Genomic DNA, 18,918 nt, shown 5'->3' with positions numbered 1-18,918 from the left:
TTGCGTTTTTATGTCTAATAGGCATATCAGATTTAACATGACTGAAACTGAATTCTTCATCTTGTTCCCCCACTCCAGACCCCCATTTCTTCCACATCTCAGTAATTGTCAACTCTCTTCTTCTAATTGTTTAAAAATCTTGGAGTCATTCTAGTCTTATCTCTTTGTTTTATACCCCAATTCCAAATCCATCAGCAAGTCTTACTGATTTTACCTTCAAAATATGTTCAGAATCCTGCCACTTCCACCCCCTTTAATGACTACCACTCAAATCTAATCTCCCACTGAGATTATGGTGGCAGCCTCCTAACTGGACTGTTTGCTTCTGCCTTTGTTCTCAACAGATCAGAGTGATCCCATTGAAACATAAGTCCAGTCATGCCACTGCCCTGCTCACAAGTGTTTAAAATGGCACATAACGCTTTGTATGGCCTCTTTCCCACCACTTTGACATCTGTTACTACTATCTCCCTTCCTCACCAAGTTCCATCCACACTGCCTACGTTTCTGCCTCAAATAATACCTGACATGCTCTCACCTCAGAGCCTTTGCGCTTGCTGTTGCCTTTGCCTTAACATTCTTCCTCTAGATATCAGCATGCCTTGCTCCCTCCGTTCTCTCTGGTCTCTGCTTAAATTTACAGCCTATCAGAGAGGCTGCACTGTATAAAATAGCACCACTTCCTGCCCACCCCACACATTGTGTTGCTCCTGTGCCGTATTTTTTCTTCTTGGTCTTATCACCAACTGACCTGCTATAATTTACTTCTTTGTCTCACTCCCCACTCCCACACTACCTCCCCTCCACTGGATTGTAAGCTCCATCAGGTCAGGGACTTTGCGTTGTTCACTTCTGTATCTCCAGTGCTGGAACTGGATCTGCTCTCATAGACACTCAGTGTAATTATATGTTATATGAATTAATGAGAGCATCTTTCATATAAGGACTAGTAAAATAAAATATAATACATATATACAGTGGAATGCTCTACAGTTGATCAAAGAAGTGAGATAGATATATATGTGCTAACAATGTAAGATCTATAGATAGATATTGATAAATAAAAATAGGGGGCAGCATATTATGAGTTTGAGCCTTTAAATGTTTAAAATCGTTACATAATTTTATATATTTCAACATAGGAAATTAATTTTTAAAATTATAAGCATATAATTTTCTAAGTTGTAAAAATAGTACATGCACGTGGCCCACAAAAAATTGAAGTGATGGAGAAGAGTAAAATTCTTTCCTTTGTGTTCCTCAGACAGACAACCACTCTTAAGAGTTTGTGTTTTAGATTTTTCTACTGAATACCATTTTAACGTCAAATTATCTCTTGTGTAATCAACTTTATTTTTTTTTGAATATTTATTTATATTTTTTGGCTGCGTCGGGTCTTAGTTGTGGCACGTGGGATCTTTCGTTGTGGCGCGTGTGCTTGTGGGATCTTAGTTCCCCGACCAGGGATCAAACCCGTGTCCCCTGCATTGGAAGGCAGATTCTTTTTTTTTTTAACATCTTTATTGGAGTACAATTGCTTTACGATGGTGTGTTAGTTTCTGCTTTATGACAAAGTGAATCAGCTATACATATACATTTATCCCCATATCCCCTCCCTCTTGCATCTCCCTCCCACCCCCACATCCCACCACTTTAGGTGGTCACAGAGCACCGAGCTGATCTCCCTGTGCTATGTGGCTGCTTCCCAATAGCTATTTGTTTTACATTTGGTAGTGTATATATGTCCATGCCACTCTCTCACTTCGTCCCAGCTTACCCTTCCCCCTCCCCGTGTCCTCAAGTTCATTCTCTATGTCTGCGTCTTTATTCCTGTCCTGCCCCTAGGTTCATCAGAACCTTTTTTTTTTTTTTAGATTCCATATATATGTGGTAGTATACGGTATTTGTTTTTCTCTTTCTGACTTACTTCACTCTGTATGACAGACCCTAGGTCCATCCACCTCGCTACAAGTAACTCAATTTCGTTTCTTTTTATGGCTGAGTAATATTCCATTGTATATATGTGCCACATCTTCTTTATCCATTCATCCTATGATGGACACTTAGGTTGCTTCCATGTCCTGACTATTGTAAATAGAGCTGCAATGAACATTGTGGTATATGACTCTTTTTGAATTACGGTTTTCTCAAGGTATATGCCCAGTAGTGGGATTGCTGGGTTGTATGGTAGTTCTATTTTTAGTTTTTTAAGGAACCTCCATACTGTTCTCCATAGTAGCTGTATCAATTTACATTCCCACCAACAGTGCAAGAGGGTTCCCTTTTCTTCACGCCCTCTCCAGCATTTATTGTTTGTAGATTTTTTGATGATGGCCATTCTGACTGGTGTGAGGTGATACCTCATTGTAGTTTTTTTTTTCAAGTGGTGATTTTCATCCTTTCTTTTCACCCTCTTATGGCAAGTATTAGTTGAAAAGCAAAAAACAAATTTTGAAAATTTCTTGGTATTCTTTTTTTTTTTAATCAGTCATCAATTTTATACACATCACTGTATACATGTCAATCCCAATCGCCCAATTCAGCACACCACCATCCCCACCCCTCCGCAGTTTTCCCCCCTTGGTGTCCATACGTTTGTTCTCTACATCTGTGTCTCAACTTCTGCCCTGCAACCCGGTTCATCTGTACCATTTTTCTAGGTTCCACATACATGCGTTAATATACGATATTTGTTTTTCTCTTTCTGACTTACTTTACTCTGTATAATAGTCTCTAGATCCATCCACGTCTCAACAAATGACTCAATTTCGTTCCTTTTTATGGCTGAGTAATATTCCATTGTATATGTGTACCACATCTTCTTTATCCATTCGTCTGTCGATGGGCATTGAGGTTGCTTCCATGACCTGGCTATTGTAAATAGTGCTGCAGTGAACATTGGGGTGCATGTGTCTTTTTGAATTACAGTTTTCTCTGGGTATATGCCCAGTAGTGGGATTGCTGGGTCATATGGTAATTCTATTTTTAGTTTTTTAAGGAACCTCCATACTGTTCTCCATAGTGGTTGTATCAATTTACACTCCCCCCAGTAGTGCAAGAGGGTTCCTTTTTCTCCACACCCTCTCCAGAATTTTTTTTTTAACTTTCTTAACATCTTTATTGGAGTATAATTGCTCTGCAGTGGTGTGTTAGTTTCTGCTTTATAACAAAGTTCCAGCATTTGTTGTTTGTAGATTTTCTGATGATGCCCATTCTAACTGGTGTGAGGTGTTACCTCATTGTAGTTTTGATTTGCATTTCTCTAATGATTAGTGATGTTGAGCATCCTTTCATGTGTTTGTTGGCAATCTGTGTATCTTCTTTGGAGGAATGTCTATTTAGGTCTTCTGGGAAAGCAGATTCTTAATCCCTGGACCACCAGGGAAGTCCTTCTGGTGTAATCAACTTTAAACAAGGTCTGTTTACTCCCCATTATAAGAGATGAGTTTAACATACTATCACCCAGCTTCCTTTTTCATCTTTCACTTTTTTAGTTATTGTTACATTGTGTGTGGTATTTTGTTTGTTATTTTAACTATAATTGCGTTGTTTCTGCTTTATAAATTATTCTAAAACTTGAAAACACTTAAGGAGCACCTACAATATTATGGTTGTTTCATTATTGGGCACTGTAAAACCAAATGATTTTATTGGATTCACTGAGAAGAAGAAGACAGTCCTAGTCATTGAATTAGTTTTGGTTGAATGAGACAGTTCAGTTGTCAAGGTCTAACTGATCCTTTTTTTTTTTTTTTAAATACATGGTCTGTTATTTCCTTGAAAGCTACATCTTTTAACATTATACAAGATATTCTTAAAACCCTTAATTTAAAAAAATGTAGTTTGTAGATTGTTTTGGCTGTGGGATCCCTTGCATTTCCATATGAATTTTAGGATCAGCTTTTCAGTTTCTGTAAACAGACCAGATGGAATTTATAGCAATTGTGCTGACTCTGTAGGTTAATTTGGGGAGCATTGCCTTCACAAAAATATTGTCTTCCAATCCATGAATATGAGATATCTTTCCATTTATTTAGGTATCTTTCATTTCTTTTTAATAAGGTTTGGAGTTTTTGGTGTGTAGATTTTGCCCTTGTTTTCTTTTTATTTCAAATTATTGAAAGAATATATTTATTTCTAAGAATTTATTCTTTTTCATGCTATTGCAAATGTTTTTCAGAGGCAGCCTCTTTCAGGATTGAAAAAGTTCCCTTCGGTTCTGAGTTTGTTGAGTTTATCATGAAAGGGTGTTGGATGCTTTTTCTACATCTATTGAGATGATCAGATGGTATCTTTTTGTTCTTGAGGTCCATCCACTATTTGCCTTTTCCTCCATTAATGTTGCTTGTCATATCGTAGGCTTTTTCAGTCTTAAAACTTACCTTTTAACCTCAGAGAAACTTTGCTTTGTTTTACTGTTCTTTGATTATATCTTTCCCTCTGTTCTTTTCCTCCTAAAAGCCTGTTAGATAGTTTTGGAACCTCTTGCTGTTCATGTTTCTTAACTTTTCTTTCCTGCTCTGTTTGACTTTCTGTTTTATCTTCTGGGAGATTTTCTTGACATTGTTTTCCAGATATTCTGTGTTCAACTGTGTCCATTTTGTTACTTAGCTCATCTATTCAGTTTTTAAAATTTTGGTAATCTTATTTTATCAAGTTTATTATTCGTGTTCTTTGCTGCTTTTTCATTTTTATAGATGTAGTATGCTTTTGATCCTCTCTGAACATACTTTATTTTTAAAGTTGTTTTTATTGAATTCTCTGTTTTCTTTTGGATCAGGTTTTGTTTTTTCATGTTGGATCTTCCCTTTTGTGCTGTTTGTTTTCTTGAAAATGTATATATAGCTTTAGTTGAATGCAGTACTATTAGGGTGATTAGCATAGGTTGTTGGCATGGATTTTTCCCTTCAGTGGCATAGTACTGCTTCGCAAATAGCCCACCATTCCGGGGGTTGGGGGGCGGTGACTGTTATCCCTGTGTAAGCATCTCGCAAACTCTAGGCAGAAAGACCAGCTCCTTTACAAACATGGAAATAAGGAGGGCATTGTTTTGATAGGTAACTATTTCACTCTTAGTGGTGTATTCCATTTCTTCCTCCATTGTGTCAGTTGTGGAGGGCAGGGGTACTGTACTTATAGCAGGAGCCCTCCCCTGGACCCACTTATTTTCCATTTTTAAATATTTACATGTTTGTTTTTTATTTAAGAGACCAGTTCTTGTGCTTTACCCTTGGGTCAGAAGCAGTAGTATCCAGGACCCTCATTATGCAAGGAAGAGATCAAGAGAGGACCCTATTGGACAGTATAGGTTTTATTTATGTATTTATTTATTTACAAATAAATAAATAGGTTATTTATTTGTTTATTTATTTATGGTTGCATTGGGTCTTCATTGCTGCGCGCGGGGGCTACTCTTCGTTGTGGTGTGCAGGCTTCTCATTGCGGTGGCTTCTCTTGTTGCGGAGCACGGGCTCGAGGTGCGCGGGCTTCAGTAGCTGTGGCTCATGGGCTCTAGAGCATAGGCTTCAGTAGTTGTGGCGCATGGGCTTGGTTGCTCCATGGCATGTGGGATCGTCCTGGACCAGGACTCGACCCCGTGTCTCCTTCATTGGCAGGCAGATTCTTTTTTTTTTTTTTTTTTTTTTTAATTTTATTTATTTATTTTTATTTATGGCTGTGTTGGGTGTTCATTTCTGTGCGAGGGCTTTCTCTAGTTGCGGCAAGTGGAGGCCACTCTTCATCGCGGTACGCGGGCCTCTCACTATCGCGGCCTCTCTTGTTGCGGAGCACAGGCTCCAGACGCGCAGGCTCAGCAACTGTGGCTCACGGGCCCAGTTGCTCTGCGGCACGTGGGATCTTCCCAGACCAAGGCTCGAACCCGTGTCCCCTGCATTGGCAGGCAGATTCTCAACCACTGCGCCACCAGGGAAGCCCGGCAGGCAGATTCTTAACCGCTGCACTACCAGGGAAGCCCCGTATAGGTTTTAAATGTCTGATAATTGTCCCATGGGTCGCTCCTGGTTTTTTTAAAGGTAAATCTCATTGTGAGGCTTTGGAGGAGCTCTCTTGAAAAGACCCAGCCTGTTTTACTGCTGATGTTTTCAGCTGTGAATTTCTTTATTTCACTTTCTCTATCAGTCTGATACCAACTGCTTTTGAATGTTTCTTAAAATTTAAAGTTTTAAAAAATTTGTGATTCTCAACTCTCCCTTGTTTCTTAGTGCTATTATGATTTTATTTTTTTAAAATCTCTGAATATCAGTAGGACTTTGGGAGATCCAGCCTGTAATCATGAATTAGAAGCTAATGTTACTTTTATAATAGGAACAAAGAATATGGAAGTCTGGGGAGAATGTTTTGCAAAGTAGGGGTTGGACTAAATTTACAACTACAGTGGCCCGCTTAGCAAGGCCATCGACTTCTGTTCTCATTTCTCGAGGACATGATTCCGTAATCGTGGACTTGTTGGGAGACTGTAAGCTCTCTTTGTTTTCCAGTGTTGCACTTCTAGTGTTTAACACAGGACCACGCACAGAGGTTCATAATTAATATCTAATGAATGATCAGAATTAGAGCATTTTTTTCTACCATGGATTCACTTGTCACAGTAGGTCCTTATATTTTTGTAGTTCTTTTACCTTTTGAAAGTATTATTTTCATTTTCATGAGGATTTGCTACCTCCTGACTTCTGTCCCACTTCCTCAGTTAACTTTCTACATTTTTACTTCTTATCATGGGGCTATTTATATGTACATTTTTACAGAGAGCTTTAATTTGGAAACATCCCCTTGAATCACATTCTAGCAATCTTGGTTTGCTGAAAGAAAACTTAGAAATGAGCACATGTTAAAAAAGCATTTTAACAAAGCCCATATACCAAAATCTAGAAGTTCATAGAAGGGCCTTTTTAGCCGGTCATGTGATTCTTATTGGCTTTTATTATAAAAGCTGCTCAAACAGTCATGTTTGTTTAGGGACATATTTTAAAAGGAGAGGGTTGTAAGAGCAACCTAATGATAACTGAAGGAGATAATGCTTGTAGCATAGTGCAGTGTAATATGTGAGTTTATTTATTTTTTTATAAATTTATTTTATTAATTTATTATTTTTGGCTGCGTTGGGTCCTCGTTGCTGCTCACGGGCTTTCTCTAATTGCGGCGAGCGGGGGCTACTCTTCGTTGCGGTGCGCGGGATTCTCACTGAGGTCGCTTCTCTTGTTGTGGAGCATGGGCTCTAGAGCGCAGGCTCAGTAGTTGTGGCGCACAGGCTTAGTTGCTCCGGGGCATGTGGGATCTTCCCGAACCAGGGCTTGAACCCGTGTCCCCTGCATTGGCAGGTGGATTCTTAACCACTGCGCCACCAGGGAAACCCAATATGTGAGTTTTATAATGATGGCCCTTAATCAGTAAGACAAGGTTAGATTTGCCACATTGTAGAAAGAGTGGGGAACATTTTCAGTTATTTAGACTATCCTAGACCTGGCTCTAATCGCTGCTCTGACTTACAGGCTGTGCGCATTGTTTAACCTCTTTGAGACTGACCTCTCATTTTTTACTTCTTTGATCCCCACATCATTCTTCTCTCTTCCCCTAAGGTTCTTGTATGGAATGTGAGAACCTGGAATGACCCCATCATCTCCTTTCTTTGATTGCTTATTTCCTTCAAATCTTAACCCTGATATTACTTTCTCAAGGAATTCATCCCCAACTCATTAAGTTAGGTTATATACCCTGTTGTGTACTCTTATAGCACGTATCCTAATTGCAATTTTGCATTTATTATATGATTGTTTATTTAACAATTTCTTTCAACAGGTATTTATCGAGTACTTAATACATCTTCTCTTGGATTGTAAGCGTTATAAGGCAGAGTAATGACTGGGTCTGTGGGTTTTGTTTCTGTTTTTCTTGGCCACTGTGTCCCTAGCACCTAACACAGTGCTTAGACGTAGGGTGTTCTCAGTGAGTACTTGTTGAATGAATAAATAAAAATGGAGATGATAATACTGCCTACCTTACAAGGCTGTTGTGAGCCCTCAGTGTAATTATGTGTATGAAGTGCTTAGCTTGCTTGTGGCCTGCTCACAACAGTACCTGTAACTGTTGACGTGAGGTAGTCAGTGTACCGTGGTCATAGAGATCGGTTATTATGGATGCAGATAGCCCTCTATTCTTGTTCCCCCACTAACTAGCTTTGTGACCGCACGTAGGTGCTTAATATCTCGGATTTGCATTTTCTTTATGTATAAGTGGAAATAATAACTACCTTATAGCGTTTTGTAAGGACTGTGTGTGATCATGGTGATAATTGCTCAGTAGGTGGTGGTTATACATTGTTTTAATGTTCATGAATAAGAAAATAATTAAAGGAATATATAGGAAGTATCAAAAAATTTACATATGTGGAAACACTGTATTCTCTGATGAGATGATAATACTGTATTGCCATTAGCCCATAATCCCCAGAATATCCAATATTTTCTAATTATGTCTATGATGGGTTGTACTGTGTTGGGTGCAATTTTGTTTTTAAAAGGACTTTCTGAAGTACAGGTCTTCCTTGACTTATGATGGGAATTAGGTCCTGATAAATACATCATAAGTTGAAAATATCATTCGTAAGTCAAAATGTGTTTAATACACCAAACCTACCAAACATACTGTAGCTTAACCTTGCTTACCTTAAATGTGCTCAGAACACTTACATTAGCCTACAGTTGGGCAGTCACCCAACACAAAACCTGTTTTATAATACAGTGTTGAATCTCATGTAATTTATTGAATACTGTAGTGAAAGCAAAACCCAATATGATTGTCTGGTACAGAATGGTTGTAAGTGTGTTGGGTTGTTTACCCTCATGATTGTGTGGCTGACTGGGAGCTGTGGCTCGCTGCCGCTGCCTAGCATCATGAAAGAGTATTGTGCCATATGTTGCTAACCCAGGGAAAGATCAAAATTCAAAATTTGAAATACCATTTCTACTGAATGTGTATTGCTTTCACACCATCTTAAAGTTGAAAAATCGTTAAGTGGAACCATTGTTAAGTCGGGGACCATCTGTATAATGATTGCATATTCTTGAACAGTTGAATTATATTAAGTCCTAAACCTTATAAATTTGAAAATGCCTTAGAATGCCCCATCGTTTATGTGTAAAAGTCACAGTAAGCAAGTGACAGTGTTGGAAATCAACCGGGATTTTTTGGACCACTGCATGTTCATGGATAATGTTTGAGGATTTAGGATGCTATTCTGAATAGTAGTTCACAGTCCTTTCTGCCTGGAATCACAAGCATCCCCTGTGCTTTGGATGCTTCACCAGCCTTTCCTGCAAAAGCATATTAAAATACAGTTGACCCTTGGACAACATGGCTTTGGACTGATTGCTCAGGTCCACTTATATGTGGATTGTTTTTCAACAAATCCATTCTACAGTACTACACCATCTGAGATTGGCTGAATCTGCAGATGCAGAACCATGGGTACGAGGGCCACCTGTAAAGTTAGATACGTGCATTTTCACTGCACTGCGGGCAGCGGGGTGGGTGGGGTGGTCGGCACCCTTAACCCATGCATTGTTCAGGTATCAACTGTACAAGTGAAAAGGGCATTTACATATTTGATAATTTACATATTTAAAAAATTCATTTATAAGCATTTGATACTTTTAACTATTTACAGTAACGTAGTCTAAGCTACCATGTCTAGCCCTTAGTTTTCATTTGAATTGTTTATACTTTCATCTTGGCTACATGGCCCTGACTTTTGACTTTCATCAGCAAGTGTTTGTTTTATATAGAGTTAATCATTTGCATTCATACAAATGTTTGTGGAGAAAGATGCAAAACTTTCTTGTGATTGGTGATGGACCTTTATTACAGGCTCAGCAAAACAGTCCCTCATCTACGGGATCTGGCAACACAGAGCATTCCTGCAGCTCCCAAAAACAGATCTCCATCCAGCACAGACAGACCCAGGTAGGTCAGTGATTGTTAAACAGAAGAGGAAAAGAAGGGTCTAGGAATAAATACTAATAACTACATATAAAATCTAGGTCCTCCCTTTGTTGTCCCTTTATTTCTCTGACTTCACCTCATTATTTGTGTGCGTCGTATTCAGAACTTGCATTATGAATATTTAGAGTCTTTTGGAAGGTGCTTTTAATTTAACTTTTTGAGGTGTTTGTTTACCTTTCTGGTGTATTGCAGCAGAAATGATTATACTGCAGCATGATGTTAAGGAAAAGACCTCTAGGCCTAGATTCAAACTCTAGCTCTGCAACTTATACCTTATCGTTTTGGGCCTTAGTTTTCTTCAGTTCAAATCATCTATAAAACTGTGGTTGATTATCATTATCTTAGTGTATACAAAACGCTTGTTGGCACAATGTTTATGGTAGGCTTCAGTGAATCTTAATTCCCTACTTTGTGAAAGTACTTAATTTATTCCTTGTACATACTCATTTAGCAAGACCTAGCTAAACTTCTTTTTTTAGAAATTTTTATTGAAGTATAGTTGATTTTACAATATTGTGTTAATTTCAGGTGTACAGCAGAGTGATTCGGTTATACATATATATGTATATGTCTATATTCTTTTTTTCCAATTCTTTTCCATTATAGTTTATTAAAAGATATTGAATATAGTTCCCTATGCTATACAGTAAATTCTTGTTTTAAACTTCTTTAACATGTGGCACACCAACATAATTTCTCCTTAAACAGTCTTCAGAAACTCCTTAATTTAGGGAATGTTGTGAACGTTCAAAGATAATATCTGAAAAGGATAGTGGATATATCCTCCATTTTGTGGTATTGAGCTAGCCAAATACTATACCTGGTTTTCTTGAAGCCCGTTGACACTGTGTTGCCTTCAAGACAGGATGCTTGGCAATCTAGGAGAATTTCTTAAGATGCAAGAGCTAAACAACCCTCAGGAGCAGATTTTCAATTTTATTTGAATTAAGCTTTTGAATAGTTGAACAGACTTAGATAGTTGCATGTTCATCTCTCCCTTCTGGTTACTCTTTGTTTCCACTAGGTGGCATGTTTGTCGTTTAGAGATTTGGGTCCTGTCTCTGATGGCCTTTTCTATTCAAAGTTAGTTTCATTTCTAGAGTAGTATGTTTCTGTACTGTTCAGTGTACAGTAGTTTGAAAATTTATATATTTGATTCCAGAGCTAATATATTTTTGAAGGGCAGGTGTAGCAGAACATAATGCTTAAAGAATGGGATGAGGAAAGCAGATTTAAATTCTTGAGCCATGCGATTCCAGGCTAGTTGTGTTGTCAAGTGCTTTTTTTTTTTCAGAAAAGTAATGAGAAAAATGTGATGACATGTAGTATTTTGAGACTAATCCTAAATTTGTTTTCTCTTTATAGTCTGACCTCACAATAGAAAAAATATCTGCACTAGAAAACAGTAAGAATTCTGACTTAGAGAAGAAGGAAGGAAGAATAGATGATTTGTTAAGAGTAAGTATTAAAATGTCATAAGAGATTTTATAACAAGCACTAATTGATTTTATATATATTTGAATTATGTACATATCATAGAGATAATTACCATAGCCAAATAATAAAGTTAAAAAGTAAACATTTGGATATTTTCCTTTAATCTGAGGGAATCTGAGTAGGGAACGAGGATCAAACCTATATTCTAAACTCTGTCTTTAAATTGGACATCTCAATTATAGAACTTTAATATTTAAATATATACTAGAGGAATATATGTGTGGAGTATTGTATTTCATTTGGAACTGTGAGAATAGGTATAAAATGTTTTCCCATTTCAGGAAAATTGTTTTTTTTAATGTCCTTGAATTTTAAAAACTATTTCACAAGTACTTTTCAGCCCTGGTTTTGCATTTTGTATCTTTTATAACCTATTCATGTAAAGTTTTTTGTGCTTACAAGAGAAACTTCAAAAATAATTAATGTGGAATTAAAAATATACCTCTAGAAAATATACAGTGGTTTTTTTAAATTTTAATTTTATTGGAGTATAGTTGATTTTCAGTGTTGTGTTAGTTTCAGGTGTATAGCAAAGTAATTCAGTTATACATATACATATATTCATTCTTTTTTAGATTCTTTTCTCATATTGGTTATCACAGAATATTGAGTAGAGTTCCCTGTGCTATACAGTAATACCATGATATTTTTTGAAATATATATATATATTTTTAATAAATTTGTTTATTTTATTTATTTATTTTTGGCTGTGTTGGGTCTTCGTTGCTGCGCGTGGGCTTTCTCTAGTTGCGGTGAGCGGGGGCTACTCTTCATTGCAGTGCGTGGGCTTCTCATTGCAGTGGCTTCTCTCGTTGCAGAGCACGGGCTCTAGGTGCATGGGCTTCAGTAGTTGTGGCACGCAGGCTCAGTAGTTGTGACTCACGGGTTCTAGAGCACAGGCTCAGTAGTTGTGGCGCACGGGCTTAGTTGCTCCGCGGCATGTGGGATCTTCCCGGACCAGGGCTCTAACTCATGTCCCCTGCATTGGCAGGTGGATTCTCAACCACTGTGCCACCAGGGAAGCCCTTGAAATAATTTTTTAATATACAGTTTGGCATATTGACTGACCCATTCTTTACAAAATTTTTTTAAGGTTTATTGTTTTCGTATTGTAAAAGCAATACATGCTCTTTATAATAAATTTAGAGAATAGTAAAAAAAATATGACACCCATAATTCCATTACTGAGGTAAAACATTTGGTACATTTACTTCAGTAATTTTTTGAGTTATTTGTTGCATATATATAAATTTTAAAATTTTATTTATTTATTTATTTTTATTTTTTGGCCATGCCACACGGCATGTGGGATCTTAGTTCCCTGACCGGGGATTGAACCTGTGCCCCCTGCAGTGGAAGCACGGAGTCTTGATCACCAGACTGCCAGGGAAGTCCCTGTAGCATATATAAATGCATCTATACATAAATACTACCAATTTATAAATAAAGTTGGCTAACATTTTAATCTTCTCCAGTGTTTTTATTGTTCTCAAGCTGATGTTCCCTTTCCTATTCAGAAATATTTTTCCTTAGGCCTGTTTCTTTTGTTTGTTTGCTTTTCTCCATCTTTCAATGAGGAGAGCCATGTTTGGACTCAGTATCTATTTTCCATATTTCATTGTTAGCATCCATACTTGCTTGGGGTTGCTCTTATTCCTGTTTTTGTACACTTGGGTGCTTGTTGAATTACCAAGATTTATAATTAGATACTGTGGGTTTAAAAAGTTCCTAACCTAGTTGCAGTATTGGCAGGTTTTTGTCCAGGGTAGCTCTGCTGGACTGAAAAAGGATCATGGGCTTGTCTTCTTCCTTCATCACCTGACTTTCTTAAGATTGAGAAGATGAAGTGAAAAACTGATCCTAACTTAGGACTCTTTTTTGGGGGGTTTAAAAAAAATGTCTGGTTTAATTTTCCAGGAAGTGGTATGTTCTCTTTACTCACCGCTACCCTCTTTCTACTGCCTTGTTTTCTGAAGGTTGTAGTCTTTCTTTGGGTATAGAGCAGTGCCAGTGGAATGGATATGTCAAAAAAGAAGATACAAAAGGACAGCTGCCACTTTTTCAAGTTGATGAGAGCTTGTGTTTCTGATTTGGAGGGACAGGGGGAATGACCACTGCTCTTTATATCTCCTTTCAGGCAGGCATGGACCATTCATTGAGCTTTTCCATTTTAGTTAGATGTTTGGGTAAGGCTGCATCAGGAGCTGCTAGCCAGGTGCTATTTTAAACCTGAACACAAAATCGTTAGTGTTAGAAACCACAGAAATTGAGTTCTTAAAAGTTTAAATAAGCTGCCAGAGATTGATTGATGCCATAAATTTGATTACAGATTTCAATGCTCACCTTCCAAAAGTAGATTGAATTTCATATAAACATTACATGATCTTTGTTTTTGTTGTTTTTTTTAGTGTTTGTTTATTTATTTGTTTGTTTATTTATTTATTTATTTATCTGGCTGCACCGGGTCTTAGCTGTGGCACACTGTATGTGGGATCTTTGTTGTGGCATGCGGACTCTTAGTTGCAGCATGCGGGCTCTTAGTTGCAGCATGTGGGCTCTTAGTTGCGGCATGCATGCGGGATCTAGTTCCCTGACCAGAGATCGAACCCGGGGCCCCCCGCATTGGGAGTGCAGGGTCCCAACCACTGGATCACCAGGGAACTCCCAACATTACATGATCTTTGGCTTGTAGATTTTTAAGTATGAATTAGTCACATTTACCCAAATGTACTTGTACTTAGCCTTCGGTAACGTGGTCCATAGAACTCTAGGGCTCTGTTAGAAGAACTAATAAGAAGAAATTATGTTTATGAGGAGAGTAGAAATTTGGAGATGGAAGCTGTTGTACAGTGGTCACTTTAAAATGAAGCTGAAAAGTCTCAAAAATTGAGTGTGCTATAGTATCTTCCATTTGTGCTTTTTACTGTTTCAGAAACACTTATATCATTTGATTGGGAAATGCTGTATTTTTTTTCATAATTCAAGCAAGTTATTATAAAGTATCATTTATTTGCCAAAAGAGTAGATATCTTTTGTTTAACACAAGAATAAATTCAGGAGTTGCAAGTCAAAGTTGACCTTGGGTTAGTGGTTCTTCCCTTCTCTGTTATTGTAGGAGGCTTGAATTTTTCAAAGTATTTAGCCCTTCTGACCACAGCTAAAGTAACTGTGTATTTACATTCTGGTGTTCTTGAACCAAGATGCTGTATTCAACTTCTTTGTTAGTTCTGTCTTAGACGGGCATGGGTGTGCCTGGCTTCTCTGGTAAGGAACATTTATATAAATTCATGTCTCTTCTTCTTTGGAAACAAGAACAGAAAAACAAAGAACAATTGAACATAAAGAACATTATGTAGTTTTTTTAAAAAAAATTCTGTAATTTTTTGGTAGTGCTTAATCACCCTTTGGAAGTATTTAATCTGTAAGTGCTAAAAACTGCTCTTTATATGAATTTTAAACATCTCATTCATTGTAGGTTTTTTCTTTTATTTTGTGACAATTTAAGTATGTGTGATGTACTAGATTTATCTGTAACTGGCTTTGGGGAGGAATAAAATATGATCAGTAGAAAAACATGCCCACTTCTAGTAACAGAATTCATCTTTAATAAATGATAAGTTTATTAAAAGAGAATCAAGGAACGAAGTATTTACCTTCTTTTTTAAAAAGACATAGTTACTCTTACCTCTTTGAACCTTAATTTTGCTTATAATTTAACAACAAATGATTTTCAGACTCCCTAGAAACTGCTTTTGTATTAATCTATCTTCCTTGGAGCTAATTAAAAAAATTTTTTTTCCATTGAAGGCCAACTGTGATTTGAGACGGCAGATTGATGAACAGCAAAAGATGCTAGAGAAATACAAAGAACGATTAAATCGATGTGTGACAATGAGCAAGAAACTCCTTATAGAAAAGGTAAGTGATTAGTGGTGGCCTGAACTCTGTACCCCAAGATGCTTAGTGTGTGTCATTATTGTGGCTTCTTACTCTTTACCTGAAATGAAAGTATTTCAGAGTAGGGCTTCTTGGGAAAAGACTTCTCATGATTTGACAGTTAGAATTCTTTCTTGTGTGGACACTGAACCAAGTATCCAGAGTGATAATTTGGGATATTTTTTCTGATTGTGCTTTGCTTTGAGTATGGTGTTGGTGGGACAGGGGCAGCTTGTCCTAGTTGAGTTTATTCGGGGTATTGCTCTCCAAAATTCTTACATTTGTCCTATTAATTAAAGCGTGTATCCTGTTACTATTACAGACATTTAGCAATAGTTTTATGTCTATTTCAGATACGGTATTTGGAGTAACTTATGTATATAATGTGATAATTCAGTGCTTTGTGCTTTAAAAAACTAAGTTGGCATTTACTTGTATATGATACTTTAATTGGCTGATGTCTCCTTTATTATAGTAACTGATTAGTTGCAACTTGCCTTTAATAGATATAAGTAACTATTTCTTGAAAATTTTAAAAATATTACATCTCCAGTACTTATTTATCTTATAGTGGAAGTTTTAAGATGATAATACTTCCTAATGAAATTATTACAAGCTAGAGGTTTGAGACAGACGAGTGGTTTTTTTTCTTTTTTTTTCTTTTTTTAAATTTTTATTTATTTATTTTGGCTGCGCTGGGTCTTCATTGTTGCGGCTTGTTGCGGTATGTGGGATCTTAGTTGTGGCATTTGGGATCTTAGTTCCCCGACAAGGGATCAAACCCGGACCCCCTGCATTGGGAGCCTGGAGGCTTAACCACTGGACCGCCAGGGAAGTCCCAGACTAGTGGTTATTTTTGCTGAAATCTTTGAAATGCTGTTAAAAAGACAGGGAACACTGATAAAAGTGAAGTGAATTACTTTATTGATGTCAGAGATACTGCGGAGAACTTTGCTTCATCTTTTAATCCATTAATTTTATAGAAAGGAAATCACTTTTTTCCACATTTATAAGAGAAATAACAAGGTATATGTTAACATAGAACATTTATGGGTTATATAGAACGTTTATAGCTTTAGGGTACTTCCTGAAGTCAGTGTAGATTTAGCCAGTTGTCCTAAACTTTGAGCAGTATAGTACAAAAAAATAAACATAATGCTGTATATGAGTTCTCATAGGAAAATAAAATTATTTTCTATTTGTCGTTTTCCCCTAAGTCAAAACAAGAGAAGATGGCATGTAGAGATAAAAGCATGCAAGATCGCTTGAGATTGGGTCACTTTACCACTGTCCGACATGGGGCCTCGTTCACTGAACAGTGGACAGACGGTTATGCTTTCCAGAACCTTATCAAGTAAGTGAATTGTGATGATTAAGTCGAGAACTGAAAAGTTGGTTTGGACTTAAAAATTTTTTTGTAATTGTAGTCATTAATATCTTAGTAGTGACAGTCATCATTTCATTCAGTTTTTGTCACCACATGTATTAAGAAATGTAGGGAATGAGATAAAGTCCTGGAAAAAAAATGACAAATAATCAGATGAATAAAATACAAGTTCTACATTAAAGCTTAAAAGAATCAGAATCAACAAAGCTAAGAAAGAAAAATCTGGGACCTGACTTGATATCCTTTTAATTATGTAATTGATTTTCATGAGGAGTACACCCACAGTCAGCATTTATTCTGGGTCCACAGGAAAATGAAATAGGCAAAGAAAGACCCAAGGAAGGATTTCCTGAGTTAGGTATAAAACAAAATAAAGCTTTGGAAGAACTTACAGGACGTGTCCCTGGGACCCTTTAAGGGGAGAGTATCCAGTCAGCAGAGATAATCACCTCCTTGGAGGCAAGGACTGAGCCATGGGTCAGGCTGGTGACCAGCCCCACTGCCTGTGCCTCTCAGCAACTTGGAATCTTGAGCATTCCTTCACTTTATTATAACTTTGGTTTGAAACACTCAAGTATTTATTCCAAGGAGGGCGTTAACGTTTAAAATCCTAGAATTCCAACTGTGTAATATTAGCTCAGGACTTAAAAAAAACCTTCAAGTTGTAGTACCTTTTATTGTATCTTATTTATTTATTTTGATTTGATCATTTCCATTTGAGACTGGGTTGCGGGGGGCAGGGGTGGCACATTGTATTTTTAATCATGGGCTCTCAAACCTCTGATCTGTAGATCACCGCAAGTTGAAGGGTTCTATAGACTGCCTTTCCTACCTTTTTTTTCTTGCTGAAATAACTTATTGAGCATCAGTTGGAGAGGGTAGAACTACTTTTGAATAGTAATGAAACATAAATAAATAAATTTATGTCTGAAAGAAAAGTACAGATACTGATATTATTAATAATATTTTGTTAATGCGAATTCCCTGGTGGTCCAGTGGTTAGGACTTGGCACTTTCACTGCCAGGGCCCAGGTTTGATCCCTGGTCAGGGAACTAAGATCCCACACGCCACACTGCACGGCCAAATTAAAAAAAAAAAAAAAAAAAAAAGCTTTGTTAATACCAACCTCTGGATTACATATTAGTAGTCAGTGCTTTATATGTGATTCATTAATCTCCAACTTGGTTTAGGTGTGTTTTTGCCTCACAAGTGCACCTCATGTATGTATATTTGGGTGTGATAAGAGGCTGTCAGTCAGATATAATACTGTGGAAGAAAACAGGCTTTTGAATTAGGCTAGATGCCAGAGGCTCAGAGTGGCATCCACTCTGAGCTCTATGCATAGATGATAGCAGAGTTGCACTAGGGCAGTGTAAACGGCTGCTGCAGGGAGGCATGATATCTATTCCTTAACACCCCGACTGTGATGTGCAAATTGCCCTGGAAGGGGCACACCATCCAATTTCGTTAGAATGGGACAGAAGATAAAACTTATATCCCCCATTATTGACCAGAGCTACCTAATGTTCACACTGAATTCCAGATGTGATAATGACTCCTACCAGCCCATGACAATGGTTACTCCTCAGATGGCAGTTTTTTTTTTTTTTTTAAATTATTTATTTATTTATGGCTGTGTTGGGTCTTCGTTTCTGTGCGAGGGCTTTCTCTAGTTGCGGCAAGTGGGGGCGACTCTTCATCGCGGTGTGCGGACCTCTCACTATCGCGGCCTCTCTTGTTGCGGAGCACAGGCTCCAGACGCACAGGCTCAGTAATTGTGGTTCACGGGCCTAGTTGCTCCGCGGCATGTGGGATCTTCCCAGACCAGGGCTCGAACCCATGTCCCCTGCATTGGCAGGCAGATTCTCAACCACTGTGCCACCAGGGAAGCCCAGATGGCAGTTTTTAAAATGTCTAAAGACTTAAACTCAAAAGGTTAGTGGATTTGTATAGAGATGTAAAATGTAATTACTTTTAAGAAGTGATTACAATTTTTGCTGATAGTAGCAGGTGTTTTATCTTTTTACTCTATACGCAGCCTGATGCCCAGAAGGTTCTGGAAATCTTATGTAGTTAGAGG

At 37.5% G+C, this 18,918-nt stretch overlaps 1 protein-coding gene across 9 annotated transcripts in view; it reads left to right on the top strand.

Annotated features, from left to right (window-relative positions):
* The window catches only part of TLK2 (tousled like kinase 2), a 106,351-nt gene that overhangs the window by 50,661 nt on the left and 36,772 nt on the right, over positions 1-18,918 (top strand). For 7 of the 9 annotated variants that reach the window (XM_082443131.1, XM_082443130.1, XM_082443129.1 and 4 more), the window contains 4 exons: positions 9,883-9,978; positions 11,383-11,475; positions 15,322-15,432; positions 16,668-16,804. In XM_082443131.1, coding sequence (XP_082299257.1) covers positions 9,883-9,978; positions 11,383-11,475; positions 15,322-15,432; positions 16,668-16,804 — 437 coding nt within the window. The remainder of the gene's footprint in view (positions 1-9,882; positions 9,979-11,382; positions 11,476-15,321; positions 15,433-16,667; positions 16,805-18,918) is intronic. The other 2 variants (XM_082443132.1, XM_082443127.1) reach the window with 1 other exon arrangement.

Source organism: Balaenoptera physalus (assembly GCF_965194825.1).
Source record: "Balaenoptera physalus genome assembly, chromosome: 20".
Lineage (NCBI taxonomy): Eukaryota > Metazoa > Chordata > Mammalia > Artiodactyla > Balaenopteridae > Balaenoptera > Balaenoptera physalus.
This window is presented reverse-complemented; position numbering and strand designations above follow the sequence as displayed.